The sequence below is a fragment of the Hippopotamus amphibius genome, chromosome 7, assembly GCF_030028045.1.
Source record: "Hippopotamus amphibius kiboko isolate mHipAmp2 chromosome 7, mHipAmp2.hap2, whole genome shotgun sequence".
NCBI lineage: Eukaryota > Metazoa > Chordata > Mammalia > Artiodactyla > Hippopotamidae > Hippopotamus > Hippopotamus amphibius.
In genome coordinates, this window is record NC_080192.1 from 97,835,555 (window position 1) to 97,856,535 (window position 20,981).

Consider the following 20,981-nt stretch of genomic DNA (forward strand, 5'->3'; position numbering starts at 1 on the left):
ATTCCAATATGTGAGTTCTCTGTCATTTGATTTTCTTGTCTAAGTTCTGCTGTTCCCATTCTTTGTAACTTATTTTAATCTATATCAGGTTATTTTTGTACGCTGAATACTTTGTGTAAAAATTGTTCGTAGAAATAATTTGAGGTATAGAATAATGTTCTCCTTCTTCAAAGAGGATATTTACTGCTTTTGCCAGGTGCCTGGGGACCATGGCAATCCAGGATTACCAAGTTCAGGGCCTGAATTCCCTAGGCCACCGAAATAAATCAAAACTGGGCTGCAATTCAATCAAGGGATGGTTTACTTCTCATTTACTCTTATTTTCTTTGGGATCCCAACACAAAGTGTAGGGTTGGGGATGTTATTCATTAATGTCCCCATTCTTGGCAGCCCCGGGATCCTAACTATTCCCCCAAATCCTGATAGGGCACCAAAAGCTCAGCCCAGACTCTCAGCTGCCTCTTTCAGATTGGTCATCACCTTCAGGACAAAAATGGCCCTAAGTACTGGCTCATTTCTTTGGGTTCTCAGGAAAGACAATAGGTTAGAACAATTTATCATCCAAATGACAAAAACACAATTTTACTACTATCTGCAACCATCCTGTTCTTCTCTCCTGTTATAATAGAGGGGCTGCCCTTCCTCCTCTCTAAACGAATACTGCCACATGTGCTTAAAATTGCACTGTATCCTGCCTCCTCATAAACCTTTTACTGTTAATCTCTCCTCAACTGGATCCTTCCTATTGACTTTTAAAAAGTTCTCCCCTACAGTCTCTTCAATAAGTGGTGCTGGGAAAACTGGAGAGCTACAGGTAAAAGAATGAAACTAGAACACTCGCTAACACCATACACAAAAATAAACTCAAAATGGATTAAAGACCTACATGTAAGTCCAGATACTTTAAAAGTCTTAGAGGAAAACATAGGTAGAATATTCAGAGATAAATCACAGCAGTATCTTTTGATTCACCTCCTAGAGTAATGAAAATAAAAACAAAAATAAACAAATGGGACCTAATTAAACTTAAAAGCTTTTGCACAGCAAAGGAAACCATAAACAAAATGAAAAGACAGCCCACAAAATGGGAGAAAATATTTGCAAACAAAGAGACTGACAAGGGATTAATCTCCAAAATATACAAACAGCTCATGCAGCTCAATATCAAAAAAACAACCCAATCAAAAAAATGGGCGGACGTATACATACTGCTATATTTAAAATAGATAACCAACAACAAAGTCCTAATGTATAGCACAGGGAACTATATTCAACATCCTGTGATAAACCATAATGGAAAAGAATATAAAAAAAGAATATATGCATGTGTATAACTGAGTTACTTTGCTGTATGGAGAGACTGGCACAACACTGTAAATCAACTATACGTCAATTAAGAAAAAAGAAAACAAAAAGTAAAACAGGTAACCAACAAGAACCCACTGATTAGTACAGGGAACTCTGCTCAATATGCTGTAATAACCTAAATGGGAAAAGAATTTGAAAAAGAATGGAAAAAAATAAAAGTAATTAAAAAAAGAAAATGGGTGGAAGATCTAAACAGACATTTCTTCAAAGAAGACACACAGATGGCCAAAGAGCACATGAAAAGATGCTCAACATCACTAATTATTAGAGAAATGCAAATCAAAACTATAATGAGGTATCACCTCACACTGGTCAGAATGGCCATCATCAAAAAATCTACAAACAATAAATGCTGGAGAAGGTGTGGAGAGAAAGGAACCCTCCTACATTGTTGGTGGGAATGTAAATTGGTACAACCATTATGGAGAGCAGTATAGAAATTCCTTAAAAACTAAATACAGAACTTCCATATGATCCAGCAATCCCACTCCAGCAATATACCCAGAGAAAACCATAATTTGAAAAGGTTACGTGCACCCCAATGTTCACTGCAGCACTATTTACAATAGCCAAGACATGGAAGCAACCTAAATGTCCACTGACAGAGGAATGGATAAAGAAGATGCGGTACATATATACAATGGAACACTACTCAGCCATAAAAAAAGCAAAATAATGCCATTTGCAGCAACACGGTTGGACCTAGAGATGGTCATACTGAGTGAAGTAAGTCAGACAGAGAAAGACAAATATATGATATTGCTTATAAGTGGAATCTAAAAAAAATGGTTTAAATGAACTTATTTACAAAACAGAAACAGAGTCACAGATGTAGAAAACAGAGATTGGGATTGACATATATACACTACTATATATAAAACAGATAACTAATAAGGACCTACTGTATAGCACAGGGAACTCTATTCAATACTCTGTAATGACCTATATGGAAAAGAATCTAAAAAAGAACAGGTATATGTATATGTATAATTAATTCACTTTGCTGCACACCTGAAACTAACACAACATTGTAAATCAACTATACTCCAATAAAAACTTTAAAAAAAGAAAAAAAGACAGAAACAATAAATATCCATAACCTAATTATTAATCCATCTTCTCCCTTTCTCAAACTTCCCAAAAGAGTTGTTAGTCACACTGTTTCCATTCATTTTTCTTCTACTCACTCCTCAAGCCATACTAAGCTGGCTTGTGAATCTAGCACTCCACCAAAACAGTTCCTTGCACCTATGAATTCCAGGTCACCAAAGCCAAGAAACACATTCTTTCATATTTTATTTAGCCTCTTAGCAATATCTGGTATCATGGACACTCTTTCTTTAAATTCTGCTCCCTTGACTTTCATGACAATGTTCCCAGTTTTCCTCCTATAACTCTGTCTCCTCCTGATCATTCTCCTTTGCAGGCTCATGCTTCTCTATCCAGCCAATAAATGCTGGAGTTTCTCTCGGCTCCCTTGTAGACCCTCTGCTCTTATGCTCACCTATACTTGCTGGCTTCAATTATCACTTATTTGCAAGAAGACTTACAGATTATTATTATTATATCTAGCTGAGGCACTCTCTGAGCACCAAAACCCATGAATCTAATGCTCTTTGCCTGGTTACCTCATAAAGCACTTCAAACTCAAAATGTCCAAAATGGAATTCACGAGCTCCTCTCCAGACCTGATCCCTCTGTTGTTTCCTCCTCAGTGAATAGCACCACCATCTATCCAGCAGCACAAGCAAGAAACTGAGTCATCCTTGACTCCCCTATTCCCTTTGTGAAATAATCCATCAAGTCCATTCAGTTTTACCTCCTAAATTAGTCCGTTTCTCTGTCTCCACTGTGCTAGTCCAAGTCACCATCATCTCTCTAAGACTACTCTGATAGTTTCTCTTGTACCTGACTCCACTGACTACTCCCCAAGCCATTCTCCACCAACAACTGATATTTTCAAAACCTGAAATAAAGAAAACAATCAACCATGGCCTAAGAGGTCCTGTCCCTGCATGGCCTGACACCTACTAACCTCTCCAGCTCCGTCTTGAGCTATGCGTGTTTTCTACAATAGGTACAGTTTCTTTCAGTCTCATTTACCACTGTGTTCCTTCTGGCCTGCTGTTCTCACTAAAGGGCTCTTTCCCTTCCTCTTCGCCTCACATACTCCTACCCACCTTCAGATCTCTCCAAATGCCAACTCCTTAGGGAGGGAGGCTTTCCTTGACTTCAAGACCCAGATCAGATGAGCCTATTACAGAAATTCTTCAAACATTCCTTTGCATGCTTCCCCCCACTTTGACACTATTGCCTGAAGTGTAAGCTCCATGAAGGCAGAATCTACCCAATTTTACGCACGACACTCTGCCTTGCACAGTCTGTGACACGACTTTGACACTTCACAAATATCTACTGTATGGATGACGATGAAGAAGAGCTGTAGGTTCCTTTCACCCAGTCACGAAACTTAATTACATAACATTTTCAAAACTGTTAGTGATCAAGGACTCTAACCTAGAGCAATACTCATACATTGCATCAAGATATATGTGCAAGGGTGTTCACGGCAACACTAATATTCTTAATCTGGAACCAACCTAAATGTTCACCAGTAGGAGACTGGTTAAATAAATTGTGAAATATGCACAGCTTGGAATATTACACAGCAGTTAACATTACACAGAATGATCACACAGGTATATTGTTGAGTGAAAAAAGCAAATTACAGAATAATATGAATAGTCTAATCCTATTCCCAATATGAAAAACAACATATAGTTTGTGCCTGAAATGTATAAAACAAGGTGTAAAAGGAAATTGTGAACAGTGGTCACCTCTAAGAAGAGATGTAGAATGAGGGACTGGCATGAAGAAAGATTTCTACTTTTTACTATACTTACCTACGTATTAAGTCTTTTCTACATGAGTGTATATTAACATTTTAAAAACAATAAAAGAGAAAATGATTTAAATACAAAGTGTTAGTGAGTGCTATAATTACAAAAGGGCAACATTCAAAATTTACCTTTGTAAGCTGAGTGGGGTCAAACCGAAGAACCTTTTGGTTACAGCAGGGATAAATTCCAGTGCCAACAGCATTCAGCGAACTTCCTGCAGTAGGATAAATCACTGTTTCTGAGTGATACTGACAATGTGAAAACTCTATACAAAGAAAAGCCTGAATAAAAGAAATACATAAAATCAAGTATTATTCCCACAATGAAATTATACATCTCAAAAACACTTTCCTCAAGACCACATACTGTATGTTCCAGCACATAAAATTTACAGAAAAGGCAAATCTCTAGAGACACAAGGTAGATTTGTAGTTTCTAGGGTTAAAAGTGAGACTGGGTTGGGGAGTGGCAGCAAATGGACACAAGGGATCTTTTTGGGGTGATGGAAATGTACTAAAGTTGGATGCTGGTGATGGTTGCACAACTCTGTAAATTTATTAAAAATCAGTAAACTGTCCACTTTAAAAGAATGAATTTTGGGGCTTCCTTGGTGGTCCAGTGGTTAGGAACCTGCGCTTCCAATGCAGGGGGCACAGGTTTGATCCCTGGTTGGGGAACTGAGATTGCACATGCCACGCCGTGCAAAAAAAAAAAAAAAAAAAGAATGAATTTTATGGCATGTAATTATACCTCAATAAAGCTATTAAAAAACAAACTCAAAAACACTATCCAAAGTTCAGATGAATTAAATTGGTCTTGATGTACATCTAATTTTATAACTGGCCAATCACTTAAGTTTTCCAATAAAAAAAATTTAATAAAATTTTGCCTCACTTATTCTTTGACATATGTTTTAAGGTAAATACTTAGCATCAGTATTAGTGACAACTATGGAGTAACTCTAAATCACTGGTGAAAAAACTTACAGAAGTTTAATTATAAAATTAATAGTTTCAAATACATTTACAAGTTGGTAAAATAATTTAAAGAAAATAAAATGAACAATTTTAAGCACTGATCCTGAACACAAAAGCAAGAAAGGATAGGCTATAATTCAGAATTCGTAGTTGTTAGTTCCAATTATGATTTTCATACAATAATTTTTAACTAAAAATGTTTGAGTCTGATAAAAGCTATAAGGTGCACACTCATCAAAGTATTTTGCATACAAACTATTTTATGAGTTTATGGACTCTCCCTAATAAAATATTAAATATTATAAATCAATATTCAATTTACTGTGAAGAAGGGGAAAAAATCCTTTAAATTTTCTGCATTCTGACATGCTAAACAAGTCAGGTTTTAGAAGCTTGATATCCTTGATTATAAATGACACTACTGTGGGGAGGACCGCTACGTACCTATGAAGTTGAAAAAAAAACAAACAAACAAACCCAAAAACCAACCTGACAGTATCAAGTGCTAGTGAAGATGTGGGGCAACTGGAACTCCCATACATAGCTAGAAGGAATACAAAGTGGTTCAGGGGCTTTGAAAAACTGTTAAGTATGGTAAATGTTAAGCTTACATTTACCATACAATCTAGTAATCCTACTTCTAGGTAACTACCCAAGAGAAACATATTCACATGAAAGCCTGTATGGGAATGTTTACAGATGCTTTCTTCATTATGGCCTCAAACTAGAAACACCTACAGTCACTGCTAAGTGGGTAAACATACTGTGATATATTCATATGATGGACTACTACCTAAGGCTAAAAAGGAACAAACTGATAGATACAACACTGTGATTAATTTCAAATCCATTTTCCTAAATAAAAGGAGCTAGACTCAAAAAGCTAAATACTATGTAATTCTATTTATATGACATTCTGGAAAAGTAAAAACTATAGAGACAGTAAACAGGTCAGTGGTTGTCAGAGGTTGGAGTGGGAGAAGGAATTGACTAAAAACAGGCACAAGGGAATCTTTTAGGATGACAAAAGTGGTCTATGCTTTGATTGTGGTGGTAGTTACATGACTGTGAGTCTGTCAAACCTCACAAAAAGGATAAATTTTACTGTATGTAAATTATACTTAAATAAATCAAGCTTTTAAAAATTGTGGGGACATAGGGAGCCCACTGGGCAGAAACTCATACAGTTTGAAAAAAATCTCACTCTGATGGTTATAAGCTGCTCTCTGCTCTTCCTTCCTTCTACTGATAATCACTACCCAAGTGAGAGAGGAAAATTAGTGGGGGCTGGGAGACCTAAGGGATTCATAAAAAATTTTATGTAGAACACTCTGGATTTATACATATGACTAATTAGGAATTGTGACCAATAAAGAGCCATTTATTCTATAAAAGGATTTATTATAGGTGCCTTCAAATAGCAAGCTTTCTTGTGCTTTTATGATAGACTTCATTTAGAAGAAAATGAACAAAACCTTTTTGGTAACAGTTATTTTAACAAGAAGGGCACATCTCAATAGCGTCCTATCTGCAAAGGTGTTTCTGAATTTCTACAGAAATATATGGGCTAACAGAGAAAGAGTTTGGCTGGAAATAATGAAAGGCAGTAAGAATTCTTTACCTCCTCCATTGAAAAAAATGGATTTGATCACTTAAAACCTGCTGGTTTTATATAAATTCATCAAGTCATTGATTGTTTCAGCAATGGAAATAAAAAAGAGGAAGAACCATAGTAAGAGAAATGAAGTCAGATGCAAGCAATGTTTAACAGCACCACTGTTTTGCCACTAGTTTCTTAAAAAGATGTCAGATATTGTATAAACACATCCTAATTAAACAGCATACATCAAAAGAGTCTGCTCTCAGTGTTTGCAGAGCAGGATATTAAAAAAAGAGAACACTCACCTGATAACATCTTGAACAAGTTAGCCAGTTGACTGTTCCCCACAAGCGCCAATACACATCGCTCCAAGATTTTAATTCTTCAAAAAGACTATTCAAATACTCATGAACATCCCAAGTCTTATCTCTGGGGAAAAGAGCCTCAGTTGGTATATTATTTTATAAGCAAGCAATATAAACAGTTTGGTTTAAACAAATATTTTAAAATTTGTGGCTTATTTCCAAGAACATTCCCTAAAAGATGGCTGCAGAATTGACTACACTGAATGGTAGATAAAATTTCATTTGGGAGTTTATTCTTTTTTTCCTGTGGACAACAGAAAAAGCTGTGACAGACTGAATGCCCAATTATTTTACTATGCTAGATAAAGGGCTATAAATTAAACATAGTGTGAGCAGGCTAACAGTTGGGACTTCGGCATATGTTGCTAAGCGGAACCTTTATTCTAATCGTACATATTATAAAATAAGTTATTAATTATTGGTGATTCTAAACATTCCATGAATGGATTAGTTCTTTACATTATTTTCAAAAGGCATTTTCTAGTAACAATAATAAGAGTAATACAAAACCAGGTCTTGGTAATAACACATTTTTAAGTTACATGATATAAACTTAAAAAAACAGGGAAGGGGAATTCCTAGGTGGCACAGTGGTTAAGAATCTGCCTGCCAATGCACGGGACTCAGGTTAGATCCCTGCCCCAGGAAGATACCACATACCGCGGAGCAACTAAGCCTGTGTGGAGCAACTAAGCCCGTGCGCCACAACTATTGAGCCCATGTGCCACAACTACTGAAGCCCATGAGCCTAAAGCCTGTGCTCCACAACAAGAGAAGCCACTGCAATGAGGAGCCTGAGCACCACAATGAAGAGTAGCCCCCACTCGCCCCAACTACAGAAAGCCCATGTGCAGCAACGAAGACCCAATGCAGCCAATAAATAAATAAATAAATAAATTTATAAAAACAAACACACAAAAAAAGCAGGTAAGGCTTAAAACTTCATTTGCTAGAGGACTGGGACGGGGAGGGTGGGGGGGACTCGAGGGAGGGTGAGGGGGAAGTCGAGGGAGGGAGGGAATATGGGGATATGTGTATAAAAACAGAAGACTGAACTTGGTGTACCCCCCCAAAAAATAAAAAAATATATATATATAAAAAAAAAACAGAAAACAAAAAACAAACTTCATTTGCTATGGGCCTATGCAACAAGTTCCTATTTTTCTCCAAGTCCGTAATCTTTTTTGAATCTTCTTGTTATTTTTGTCCTTAGTTCAACAAGTAACAAAATGCCATCATGTTATTACAAATTACATGTTTTAAGTTAAAGACTTTTTAAAAAAAATGTCATCAACAGCTGACTTGCAGGAAAATACTTTGAAAACAACAAAAATGGATGTCAAAGTTAATATCCATTTTTTCACATAGTAATATTAATAGTTATTGCTGTCAAAATAGAAGTAATTTTCAAAAGGTGAATCAAGTCTCAAGATAAAAAAGTATAAAATCCCAAGTGCCCACAATAACTAATGAATATTCCCTTTATTATATGGAGAGAAAAATGAAATATTTTAATGTTGACTGTGCTTTTAATAGTAAGGTCAAATGTCATGTGTTTCTCTGGATTTATTTTAATGTTTAAAATATGAAATCTAACATTTGTAGGGGTTTTTTCTTTAATAAAAGTACTGTACGTTTTTAATATAGAAAAAAAAGCAAAAAGCAAATGAAAATCATCCATAATACTATCACTCAAAGGTTAACAGCACAGTTAACATTTTAGTGAACATGTTCTGTTTTATAACCTGTTTTCCTTATTTACCACTAACAATTTTCTTTTTTCTTTTAATAAGGTGGCTGAGTTTGTTTTTTTATTTTTTGCTGCATTGGGTCTTGGTTGCTGCGCGTGGGCTTTCTCTAGTTATGGCGAATGGGGGCTACTCTGTTGTGGTGCATGGGCTTCTCAGTGGAGGGGCTCCTCTTGTTGCCGAGCACGGGCTCTAGACGTGCAGGCTCAGTAGTTGTGACTCGCGGGCTCTAGAGCACAGGCTCAATAGTTGTGGCGCACGGGCTTAGTTGCTCCATGGCATGTGGGATCTTCCCGGACCAGGGCTCGAACCCGCGTCCCCTGCATCGGCAGGAGGATTCATAACCACTGTGCCAAGGGAAGTCCCTAGCACTTACATTTTCTATGCAAGTATATATTCTTTTATATTCTCAACGGGTGCACATTAAGAATTGATTAGATGTGTTTTACATAGATATACTATTATACAGATATATTTTAGTTCATTTAACCATTTGAGTGTTTTTTTTCTTATTTATATACCGCAATAAATGTCCTTACTAAGTGCTTTCACAAATCAATATTATCTCTGTGAATAAATTCCTAGCAGTAAGATATTGTCAGAGAATATACATATATATTTTAAAGTTTTTGTTTTCTTGAGACATTATACCAATTTATAACACTCTCCCCCTATTTCCCAACTTAGGATGAGAACTAGTTTTGAATTTAAAGGGGAATTAAAAAGGACTATGCATTAATGGAATACTGACAAAGTATGAAGAATAAATAGACTATGGAAAATCTAATTTTTAAAAAATTTATTTATTTATTGGCTGCACTGGGTTTTTGTTGCTGTGTGCAGGCTTTCTCTAGTTGTGGTGAGTGGAGGCTACCCTTTGCTGTGGTGCTCAGGCTTCTCATTGTAGTGGCTTCTCTTGTTGTGGAGCATGGGCTCTAGGTGCATGGGCTTCAGTAGTTGTGGCACATGGGCTCAACAGTTGTGGCTCACGGACTCTACACCTCCAGCTCAGTAGTTGTGGCACACAGGCTTAGTTGCTCCACAGCATGTGGTATCTCCCTGGAGCAGAGATCAAACTCGTGTCCCCTGCAGTAGCAGGCAGATTCTTAACCACTGCGCCACCAGGGAAGTCCCAGAAAATCCAATTTTAAAGACAATTTGCCTCAGTCACCAAAATTCATCTGAAAGTAAATCTGGTTCTTTTGTCAAATTCAATATAACACTTACATAGAAAACTAAAATCTGTTACTGAAAAGAAATCATTTTAATGGCACTGATCAGAATATCTTTCAAGATAAAATATAGCTTTTACAATAACTTTCTTTTGAAAGCAGCACATTTCTAAATCAAAGTTGGATCACGTGCAGAAAAGATATTAACCTATTCCTTATGAGGGTAGTTTTGCTTTTATAAATACACTATTAATTCACATTTAAAAAGCTGTATTTTAATTTTATTACACCTTATATGAATGTAGATAATATTTCCATGTTGATCCACATTGATTTTTCCAGGAATGCAAGGAATTCTTCTTTCTGTTTCTTTTGTTAAAAGCTTCTTACACAAACAGCACCTATAACACAAAGATAATCAAAAAAACAAACAACCTGATTAAAAATGAGCAGAGGAACTGAATAGACATTTTTCCAAAGAGGAAATACAGACAGCTAATAGACACATGAAAAGATGCTCAACATTTAATTATCAAGGAAACGCAAATCAAGACCATGATGAGATATCACCTCACATCCATCAGAATGGATATCATCAAAAAGAACATAAATAACAAATGTAGGCAAGGATGTGGAGAAAAGGGAAACCCTGTACATTGTTAGTGGGAATGTAGATTGGTGCAGCCACGGCACCATTGGTGGAAACAGCATGGAGGTTTTTCAAAAAACTGAAAATAGAACCACCATATGACCCAGCAATTCCACTCCTGGGTATATATCCAAAAAACGCCAAAAAACCTAATTCAAAAAGATATATGTGCCCCAATGTTCACAGCAGCATTATTTACAATAGCCAAGATATCTAAGCAACCTAAGTGTCCATCAACAGATGAATGGATAAAGAAGATGTGGTGTGTACACACACACACACACACACACACACACACACATACTGGAATACTACTCAGCCATAAAAAATTAAATTTTATCATTTGCAGCAACATACATGGACTTGAAGGGTATTATGCTAAGTGAAATAAGCCAGAGAAAGACAAGTATATTATCACTTATATGTGGAATGTAAAAAATACAACAAACTAGTGAATATAACAAAGAAAAAGCAGACTCACAGATATAGAGAAGAAACTAGTGGTTACCAGTAGGGAGAGGGTAGGGAGGGGCATAACAGAGGTGGGGGAGTGGGAGATACAAACTATTGGGTATAAGATAGGCTCAAGGATGTATTGTACAACACAAGGACTAAAGCCAATATTGTGTAATAATGGTAAATGGAAAGTAACCTTTAAAAATTTTATAAAAATTTAAACAACAAAAAAGAAGATGCAATAACATCCAAGAAGAAAATTTCAAATGCAGTAAAATTAAAAAAGAGTTTAGCTGCATTATATAGCATACCAAAGAAAAACATATCACTATACCTGTATAATGTTGCTGCATTATTCCGAGAATCTGGATTCAAGTACTCAGGATCAAAGAGCCTCTCAATCTTCTTACAAAAAAGTTTACTATTAACAACAAATGACCAACAAATTAATCTTCTATATCTACTTTATTAAAGTTACTTGATAGTGATAAAAATAAACCCTGACCTATCTGCACATGTAGAAAATAAGACTAATAAATCCTTAGAGAGCCCTTCCTTGGGAATTTATAATACACTTTTAGTGTGCTAAGTAAATGCACCTACTAATGAAACCTGCTTGACCAAGAATCTATTTTCACAAGAAAAATGAGACAGATGGATATCTACATCTCTTTCAGTCCTTTGTTAAGGAATATTCAAGACTGAGGATTTTGGAAATTTAACAATGCTGGGTCTATCAATAACTTGGTATGTGATCTTTGGCAACTTAACATCTTTGAACCTTATTTTCTCCGTCTATAAAATGGGGCTAATGATTTCAAATGCATAAGATTTTGTGAGGGTTAAATGAGATAGTGTTTTTAAAGAGTGCCAGACAGTATTAAGCATTCAGTAAATGTTAATACTTTATAATTTTACATGATATAATGTTATGCATGAACTTTAAGTCTTCTAAGTATTACTATTAATTCCAAGTGTACATCCTGACTGTCTCCATTTTCTCTCAAGTAGTGTCAGCTATTAAAGGCCAGATCTGGATTTAGGATCCTGATTTCATTTTCAAGTATTTAGATAATTCCCCTATCTCATTCTCCTAAGGACTAAACTCTTAGATAATTCCCTGCATTATCAATTTCTCCCACTATAATGAATCATCCTGATCAGCACATATAAATGTAATCTAGTATCTCCCTTCTTAAAAATAAAATTCTTTCTTGAGCCTACCTATCTCTAATAGCTACTGCTAAATTTTTCTGCAACCATTCAGAGCAAAACATCCAGAAAAAAGTTGTTTAAATCCAACTGGCCACATTTCTGTCCACATCTTATTCTACATGGTACCAGCATTCCACGCAGTAGATCATTTAATCACTTCCTCCTTTTTGAAACCCTCTTTCCTTTTGCCTTTCCTTTGACCCCCCCGTCTCCTCCTTCTCAGGCTCTTCACTGGCTCCTCCTGTTGAACCTCCAAATGTTGGACAGTCTTTATCAATACTCTTTTGCTAACAGTTAGGAAATAAAATAAATAAAAATAACATTTACAATAGCACCAAAAAAAAATTCAACTGCCTAGGAATAAATTTAATTAAAAAAAAGGAAAAGTATTTCTACACTAAAAACTACAAAACATTGCTAAAATAAATGGAGAGTTATACCATGTTCATGAACTGAAAGACTCAATATTAAGATGTCTCTTCCCAAACCTACAGGTTGAATATTAACCCTCAGATCTGCAGAGGGGTGTGTGTGTGTGTGTGTGTGTGTGTGTGTGTGTGTGTGTGTGTGTGTGTGTGTGTGTGAGTGTGTGTGTGTGTGTGTGTGTGTATGTGAATAAGAGAGAAAGAGAAAATGGGTAGGCTGATTACAAAATTCATATAGAAACACAAAGGACATAAAATGACCAAGACATCAATCTTGAAGAAAGGCAAAGCTGGAGAATTTAGATTACTAGATACCAAAAAATATTAGAAAGCTACTGTAATTAAAATAGTGTGCTACTGATAAACGTACAAAGAAATCAACAGAACAAAACGGAGAATTCAGAAAGAGACCTCACATATATAGTCTCTTGATTTATAATAAAGGTGCCACTGAAATCCACTGGAGAACATATGATCTTGCTAGGAAATCTCATTCAGTTCCATGGTTTCGAACCTCATCTACTCTTATATTTCTATTTTAAGCCCTGACCTCTGACCTAAAATTTAGACATATATCCAACTATCTACCTGCCATCCTACCTGGATGTCCGAGAAGTATATTAAATATATTAAATAATCTTAACAAGACCCAAATCCATATCCTGATTCCCCTCACCCCAGTCATTGCCCTATTAATGACACTATCATTCACTTAGTTGCTCAACCTTAAAACCAAGTAATTATCCTAAAATACTCTCTCCCCACATCATTCCATTTGAAATCTGTCAAATCTTTCTAGTAACATACTCTGAATCCGTCTACTTCCTTCCAGCTCCCCTGCCTCCACTCTAGTCCAAAGCCTTTCACCTCTCACTAGACTGCCGCACTAGACTTCTAATAAGGCTTGCTTCTTATATCCTTATAGTCTACTCTCTACATAGAATACACTGAGCTCTTAAAAACAAATCAGATCAGGGACTTCCCTGGTGGTCCAGTGGTTAAGACTCCACATGTCCACTGCAAGGGGTGTGGGTTCGATTCCTGGTCAGTGAACTAAGATCCTGCATGTTGCATGGCAGCGGGGCCAAAAAAAACAGGTCTCTCCATCAGTTCTGTGGTCTTCCCATGATGAAACATGAAAAATGCCAAACATGGTACTTCATTTGTAACAGCTAATAAACAAGTGTGTGTTGCCTTCCTCTTTATTAAAAAAAAAATCAGATCATGCCACTCCTCTGCTTCTATTTCACCTAAAGTATACAGTCCTTGCTTTGACCTAAACAGCCCCCAAGTGCTGCTGACCTCATCTCATACCACTCTTCCTCTTTATACTAAGGCCTGTCAATTTTTAACATAATTCACCATCACAATCTGCTTATATGTGCCTCATTCAAAGTAACTAATGTAATTACTAATTTTCACCTGAGCCATCGGCTTTGGATATATTTTACTTCACTTAAAATAAAATGGAAAAAAAACAAACAAAAAAATAAAATGGAAATAGGTTTCTAAATATATTCTAAATATGGAATTTTTACTAAAATAAAACAGAAATAATACATTTCTTTTAATAGGAACATTAATTTTAAAATTAAATTTAGGGAATTCCTTAGCGGTCCAGCAGTTAAGACTCCACGCTTCCACTGCGGGGGGAACAGGTTCAATTCCTGGTCAGGGAACTAAGATCCCACACACTGCACAGTGTGGACAAAAGTTTAAAATAAATAAATAAAATAAAAATTTAAAAATTACCTCCTAAACTTATCTTTCTTGTCCTTTAAATCATCAACTTCATTGTGTGTGAACAGATCAGCTATACGTGTAAGAAGATTTGCATTAATACAGTTCATGTTGCATGGGGTAGCTACTATGGCATTCATATTTTTGTGGCAATACTGAACACATTGTTCAACCTAAACAAAAAAACACAGAATAGAAAATGAATGTTGAAGACAGCAGCATAAAGGATAATGTCATATCAACACTTTTCAAAGATAAGATTCATTAAAAGCCTAATCCATGTATTGTTAGGCAATAATTTAGTTCTGCCTATTTGGGTTAATCTACACTGTCCCAAAGTGGTCCAGCAGGTCAAATTTGTACAAACATAGCTAGAAAAATAATTTTCACATTTCTTAGAATATTTAGAATAATGTAATGAACATCTTTCATGACTGTGGCAGACATAAAACTTAGTCCACAAACTCAAGAGTACAAGATATGTGACTCCCTTCCTACAACTAAACTTAGTGACAATTTTTAAGCCTCTATTTCTTTGAGGGGCAAAAGCACAATTTCAGTCACTTCAAGGTTTTCTCAGTTGTGTTGTGCTTGCTCTCTTTCTTCCCCTTTCTTCACTGTGAGGTATATTTATTTACTTTCTGAGGTAGATTTGGGTTTGGGGGAAAACAGCACTCATTAATTATGCATTCTTCTAAATATTTTGCCATGGCATAAAAATCATCCTTTAGAGCTTAGATTTCAAAAATCAAAATTCAGAGACTCTTTCAGTCTCTGCTTTTTTTCTATAACCTTCCCCTGAGGCAATTAATACCAACGACTGAAAGGGGAGGGACTAAGGAGTACAAAGAATACAGGGAACAAATAAACCTCAATAAAATAAACAAACTTCACATCTGTTAACACAGCAAAGGAGTATTTTGCTCTGGGTAGTTTTACCAGAGGCTAAAAGCAAATATTCATTTAAATATTAATTTAAACCACAAAAACATATAAAAAACACTTGAACAATAAAGAAATTTATTAAATAAAATTAAAAACAAATATGTTTAATGTTAGAGCTTGATATGCACACGAGTGAGTCAAAAATTATCCACGCTCTGGCTATAGAATTTAATTAACTTTTAGAAAAGACCAATACATTGTTTTTCAACATAATCTCCTTACTTTTCAACACACTTTATCCATCTGTCAAAGAGCTTTTGTATTCCCTCATTAAAAAATGTTTTAGGCTGAGCTGCAAGCCATGACTGCACTGCTGTCTTCACTTCCTCATCAGAAGTGAACCTTCGTCCTTGAAGGGCTGCTTTCAGGGGACCAAAGAGGTGAAAGTCCTATGGAACAAGATCAGGACTATAGGGAGCGTGCTTTAACACCTCAAAACTAAGTTTCTGCAGAGTGTCGATAGTGTGGGCAGAAGTGTGCAGACATGCACACCCTCAGACCACAGAAAAAGAATCATTGCATGCTGCTCTTCTTTCATGTAAATCACAAGTGGGACATCCATTTTGCTCACACCGCAGTTACAAATGAACAGATGTAACATGTTTACACCTGCACAGCAGTGACTGGGGAGACAGCAGCCTTGAACTTGGAAAGTGCTAATAAGACAGTGCGACCAACAGAAGCTTTAATATAACTGGAGTGAGGATAATTTTTGACTCACCCTCGTACATGTATATGTTGTGCTTTTGTGTTTCATCAACTATTCTTAACAGACATGAGCATGTGGTTTACACATACAAAATTACACCTTTCAGTAGTTGGGTATTTGTTCTTAATTCACTGAATTATAAATGAAAGACACAAATAAGTAAAACATGCTTAACCCAATTACTTAAATAGTAAAACAAATATATTCCTATGAACATTCATTTAATTTGGTTTCAGAGCAAAATCCCTTCGGGGGTAAAACTAATTCTGTTTAGTTTCATCTAATGCAACAACTAAGTCCTCCCTTGAGAATAAATTGTTTTACAGGCATCATATACAAATGATACATAGTAGCCTTAACCCTTTCCCAATAGAACAAAGTACCTCCAAACACCAGCAGTTTGTTCTAATGAATCACACTCTTGAATTAACAACTACCTCAGGAAGATGTCTTAGAATTTTCTAGACACTCAAAGGAAACATCAAGTTATATGTTAAATCAAGCATGGGTGAACAGAAGAGCCTGGATCTCTTATTAATACTTACCAATGAATCCATTTTCAAAAATTCTGAAGAAATAAGAATTGAAATGACATTTCCTGGCTCTAAAAATAAAAGAGAAAAATTAAATTCTTCTTTTGATTCGTACCTCAGTCTCCTTAGAACAGGCTCCTTCTTACCTTAGAAGAGGATGTTACTTTAATAAGAACAATTTAATAAAACCTTACTATGGCTTACATACATGAAAGAAAGAAAACACAATGTTAAAATTTATGGTATAAAGAAAACATATAGTAAATTTGCCTTGGAATTAGATTCATATCAAGTAAAAAGACTCCTGCTAAAGATATGATATATGCACGCTCCTCCTTAACTAAACCAGGGAAAAAGATAATTAAAGTTGTGACTAGAACTCATCACACAAAAATCACAGTGAGTTATTTCAAAAGTGGTTCAAATGCTTGTTATGAACAAAAACAATTTAAAAGATTCTGAAAGATAATATAAAATTTATTATTGCAGAAATGCAAAATTACTTCCTAAAGGCAGACTTCAGAGGCACAACCAGGGAAAGGGGGATGCCGGCTGATGCTATCATTTTAGTAAAACTTCACTCATCTCCCATGAGATATATTTTTAAGAAAAAGAAAAAAACTGTGTTTTTGTTTTAGTTTTTTTACCACTATAGTACTAAGACAATCCTCCTAAATAAAGGACTATGCAGGCAATAATGAAAATAAGTAATCCCAATCTTTCCTTAAATAACAATTCTAGATTAAAGGTTCTCAAAGAGAAATGGCAAAGGGAGGAAGCAGCTTGTGAAAAAAGTTCCTCAGCAAACTATAATATAACCCATTCCAGTTAAGACCCAAGGTCTGGATTACTAGCGATTTAATTAAGCATTTTGGTAATTTTCCTAGCTAGAATAAAGGCTGCTTTTTTAAAAGCTTACATTTGTAGCCACTGATTAAGGTCCAAGATTACAGAGTGACTAGTTTTGCACCACTTTTTATCTTTACTATGTTCTTAAACATGTTGGATCAAACAGTAGTTTCTTCCTCTCTCTACATACTTTGATTTTTATTTCACACATACATATCTGCATGGTCTGGAATCTCTGGGCTCTGCTGGCTGAAAATTTTGATTTAGCAAGTCTGTAATTTAAAGGACTATTAGAAACCTTCTCTATTAATTTGGTCACAAAAATGTATTAAATTATGCAAACTTCCTCAGACTTTTATACTGCCAATATAAGTTTATTTACTAATACGAGTTTAGAAATATTTTGATACTACTGTATTGCACTTCTAGTGCACAGACTTTATTAAACCACCAGTGTGATTTCCTATACAAGTCAATGCCCCCAAAAAGATTACTTAGTAATAATTAGTCTTCCTATCCTCTAGAACATTGGTTCTCAAACTTTTGCTCTCAAGACCCCTTTAAAAAAATCTTAAAAACTGAGATTCCTGGAGAGCTTTTGTTTATGTGGGCTATATATGTTAGTATTTACCATACTGGAAATTAAAACAGAAATTTAAAAAATATTTATCAATTCATTTAAAAAGAATAATAAACTACATATTAACAGATTTTATGAAAAATAACTATATTTTCCAAAGCAAAAGAAAAAAAAGTGAAAATAACAGATATTTTTTATAAATCTCTTCAATGTCTGATTTAAGGGAAGATAGCTAGATTCTCATATCTGTTTCCACGCTGAATTTGTAGATAGTATTTCTTGAAGGTTAGTTGCAATGGGAATTGAAATCATATCAACAAGCTTTTCCTATTCTGCTATCTCAAAATCAACTGATTTACCTTGCACTTTGAGTGGACCTTCGACCCATGCATGATTTTTTTTTTTAACATCATGCATTGGTCATTTGGAGATCTTGGTTCACTGGGTTATGCAGATCTTCCAAATGTTGAAACATTTCATTGCACAATATACAAAAGAAGTCTCATTTGTTAACATGACCACCAGTCTCATCAGAAAAGTCATTAAATATTGAGGAACTGTCTAGCACATAGAAGCAGATACAAGTTTTCCAAAACTCGAATTCTCCCTTGAAAGCTTCGATTTTATAATTGGCAACAAATATTGTTGGCTGTTTCCCTTTAATTGACTGGCTCACTTAATTCATTTTCAAGAAAATATCTGTCTGTGGAGTTCCCTGGTGGCCTCGTGGTTAGGATTCTGCGCTTTCACTGTTGTGGCCTGGGTTCCATCCCTGGTCAGGGAACTGAGATCCCGCAAGCTGCATGGTATGGCCAAAAAAAAAGAAAGAAGAAAGAGAGGGAGAGAGGGAGGGAAGGAAGGGAGGGAGGGAGGGAGGGAGAAAATATCTGCCAAATGCCTAAGTCTGACTAACCATAACTTCTCTGCCATTCTTCCAAGTAAAAATGGTTTTGTAAAAAAGCAGCTAATTTAGCTTGCAACTCAAGCAACTGTACAAGTGCTTTTCCTTCAGACAACCATCATACTCTGTTGTGCAGCAGGAATGAACTTCCTGTGTCACTACATAGAATATCAAAAGGATGTACACTCAAGAGTCAAGAGTGAATAAAATTAGTAATTTTTAATGCCTCATTAAAGATATTCTTAAGTGAAACTATCTTTTTGTTTTCTTTTTTCCCTTTTTACTATGAGCACATGGTGTTGAAGAACACAGTGACCATTTACACAGTGCGATGCTCCTTCCTTGATGTGTGCTAAAGCTCCAACAGTTTTACCCTCCATTACTTCTGCACCATTTGAACAAATGTCAACACAGAGAGAAAGACAAGCAACATCCTGACATTATTAAGCACATTCTCTTGACCTTGTGGGTCCTCTAAAAGGATCTTTAGGACTCCAGCAGTTGATCATCATACCAACACTAAAAATAGCTGATCTAGAGACCTGTCCATTTGCCATAAATTCACTATAATTGGCTAAAAAATGGGTGAGGTATCAGTTTCCTAAAAGATGATTACTAATCTGAGCATAAATGATAATGTTCTAATAATTTTCCACACTTCATGTTTGGCCTGAAGCAACTGCCAGCTGACACAAAAATTTCACTATAAAATAAGAAATAGATTGTCTTTTACCTAAAGTGGGCATCTCACAATCTTTATTCTCCTTAGTGTTCCTTTTAACATATTTTATCAACCAGTTGAAAATGTGAACGTCACAATGAACTGAAATGTCCACCTCTTCCCAGCGCTGGGCATCCACAGATAAATATTCAGCAAAGTACTTCATTTCTGATATCAAAAGATCTCGTGGGCAAATAAAATCTTCTTTCAAGTTTTTTGCTTCATCACATACATGGATCACCATGTTTGGCCTTCATAGAAAATGTTACACAGAAATGAAATTATTAGAGTTTTAGAAGCGGAGCCAATAATATTGACATTTATTGGAAGTATGAGAACAAGATGTTTTTCAAGGTTTTAACCACACATCAGTTTTAAAGGGTTTGACATCATTAAGCATCTTGCTAATCTGATCTGTATCTGAAAATTATGACTAATTTTAGTTAAGTATTGACTTAATACAACAAATAAAAATATTTTTACTACAGAACTTATAATTTGCAGGGTTTTAAATTATTATATTCATATTATGTTAATTACAATGTTTTTAAAAATACCAATTCACAAAGAAAAATTAAATTATACATTCTAATTCTTGTGAAGAACACAAAATGGCACTTTTACACAGTAATGGGTATGGGAAGGAGATATAGATTAAATACTAAAATTTTCTTACTATTAATAAATAGGGAAAACAGTTAAAATTATTCACTGATGTGTCAAAAATTAGCATAGCTACTTTGTTATTTTTAACAGCAAGAAAGCTTGTTTCTAGCCATTCAATAAATATAAATTAGTAAATGTGGTTAAAAAATTCTTAAGACTACAATGTGCTTATTTACATATTTAAAAAACAATTTCAGAATAAGTTTAGATGATGCATCAGCAAGATGGGTTCAAAAGTTACATACTCCTTGAATTTATATGCCCTTGAAAATTACATCAGCTCCAAAAGAAACACTACTGTGATCCACAACTGCCTTCATGTTATTACAAAAGGAAGAGATTAGACAGTAAGAGATATACTATCCTATAATATGAATTTAAAGCGTGTTTAACTGAACTTCGAAAAACTTTAATACAAAGAAATTAAATTTGAAATAAAATTGGCTACATAAAAAGGATTCA

General features: G+C 35.2%; 1 protein-coding gene across 10 annotated transcripts in view; it reads right to left on the bottom strand.

The window, feature by feature from the left end:
* The window catches only part of SANBR (SANT and BTB domain regulator of CSR), a 93,244-nt gene that overhangs the window by 55,832 nt on the left and 16,431 nt on the right, over window positions 1-20,981 (bottom strand). For 9 of the 10 annotated variants that reach the window (XR_009054718.1, XR_009054717.1, XM_057741910.1 and 6 more), the window contains 7 exons: window positions 19,866-20,104; window positions 16,815-16,873; window positions 14,628-14,788; window positions 11,570-11,656; window positions 10,421-10,531; window positions 7,151-7,274; window positions 4,397-4,549 (listed from right to left, as the gene is read on the bottom strand). Coding sequence is in view for 8 of the 10 variants with exons in the window: in XM_057741910.1 (XP_057597893.1) it covers window positions 4,397-4,549; window positions 7,151-7,274; window positions 10,421-10,531; window positions 11,570-11,656; window positions 14,628-14,788; window positions 16,815-16,873; window positions 19,866-20,104 (934 nt within the window). In the remaining 2 variants the exon portion in view is untranslated. The remainder of the gene's footprint in view (window positions 1-4,396; window positions 4,550-7,150; window positions 7,275-10,420; window positions 10,532-11,569; window positions 11,657-14,627; window positions 14,789-16,814; window positions 16,874-19,865; window positions 20,105-20,981) is intronic. The other variant, XM_057741911.1, reaches the window with a different exon arrangement.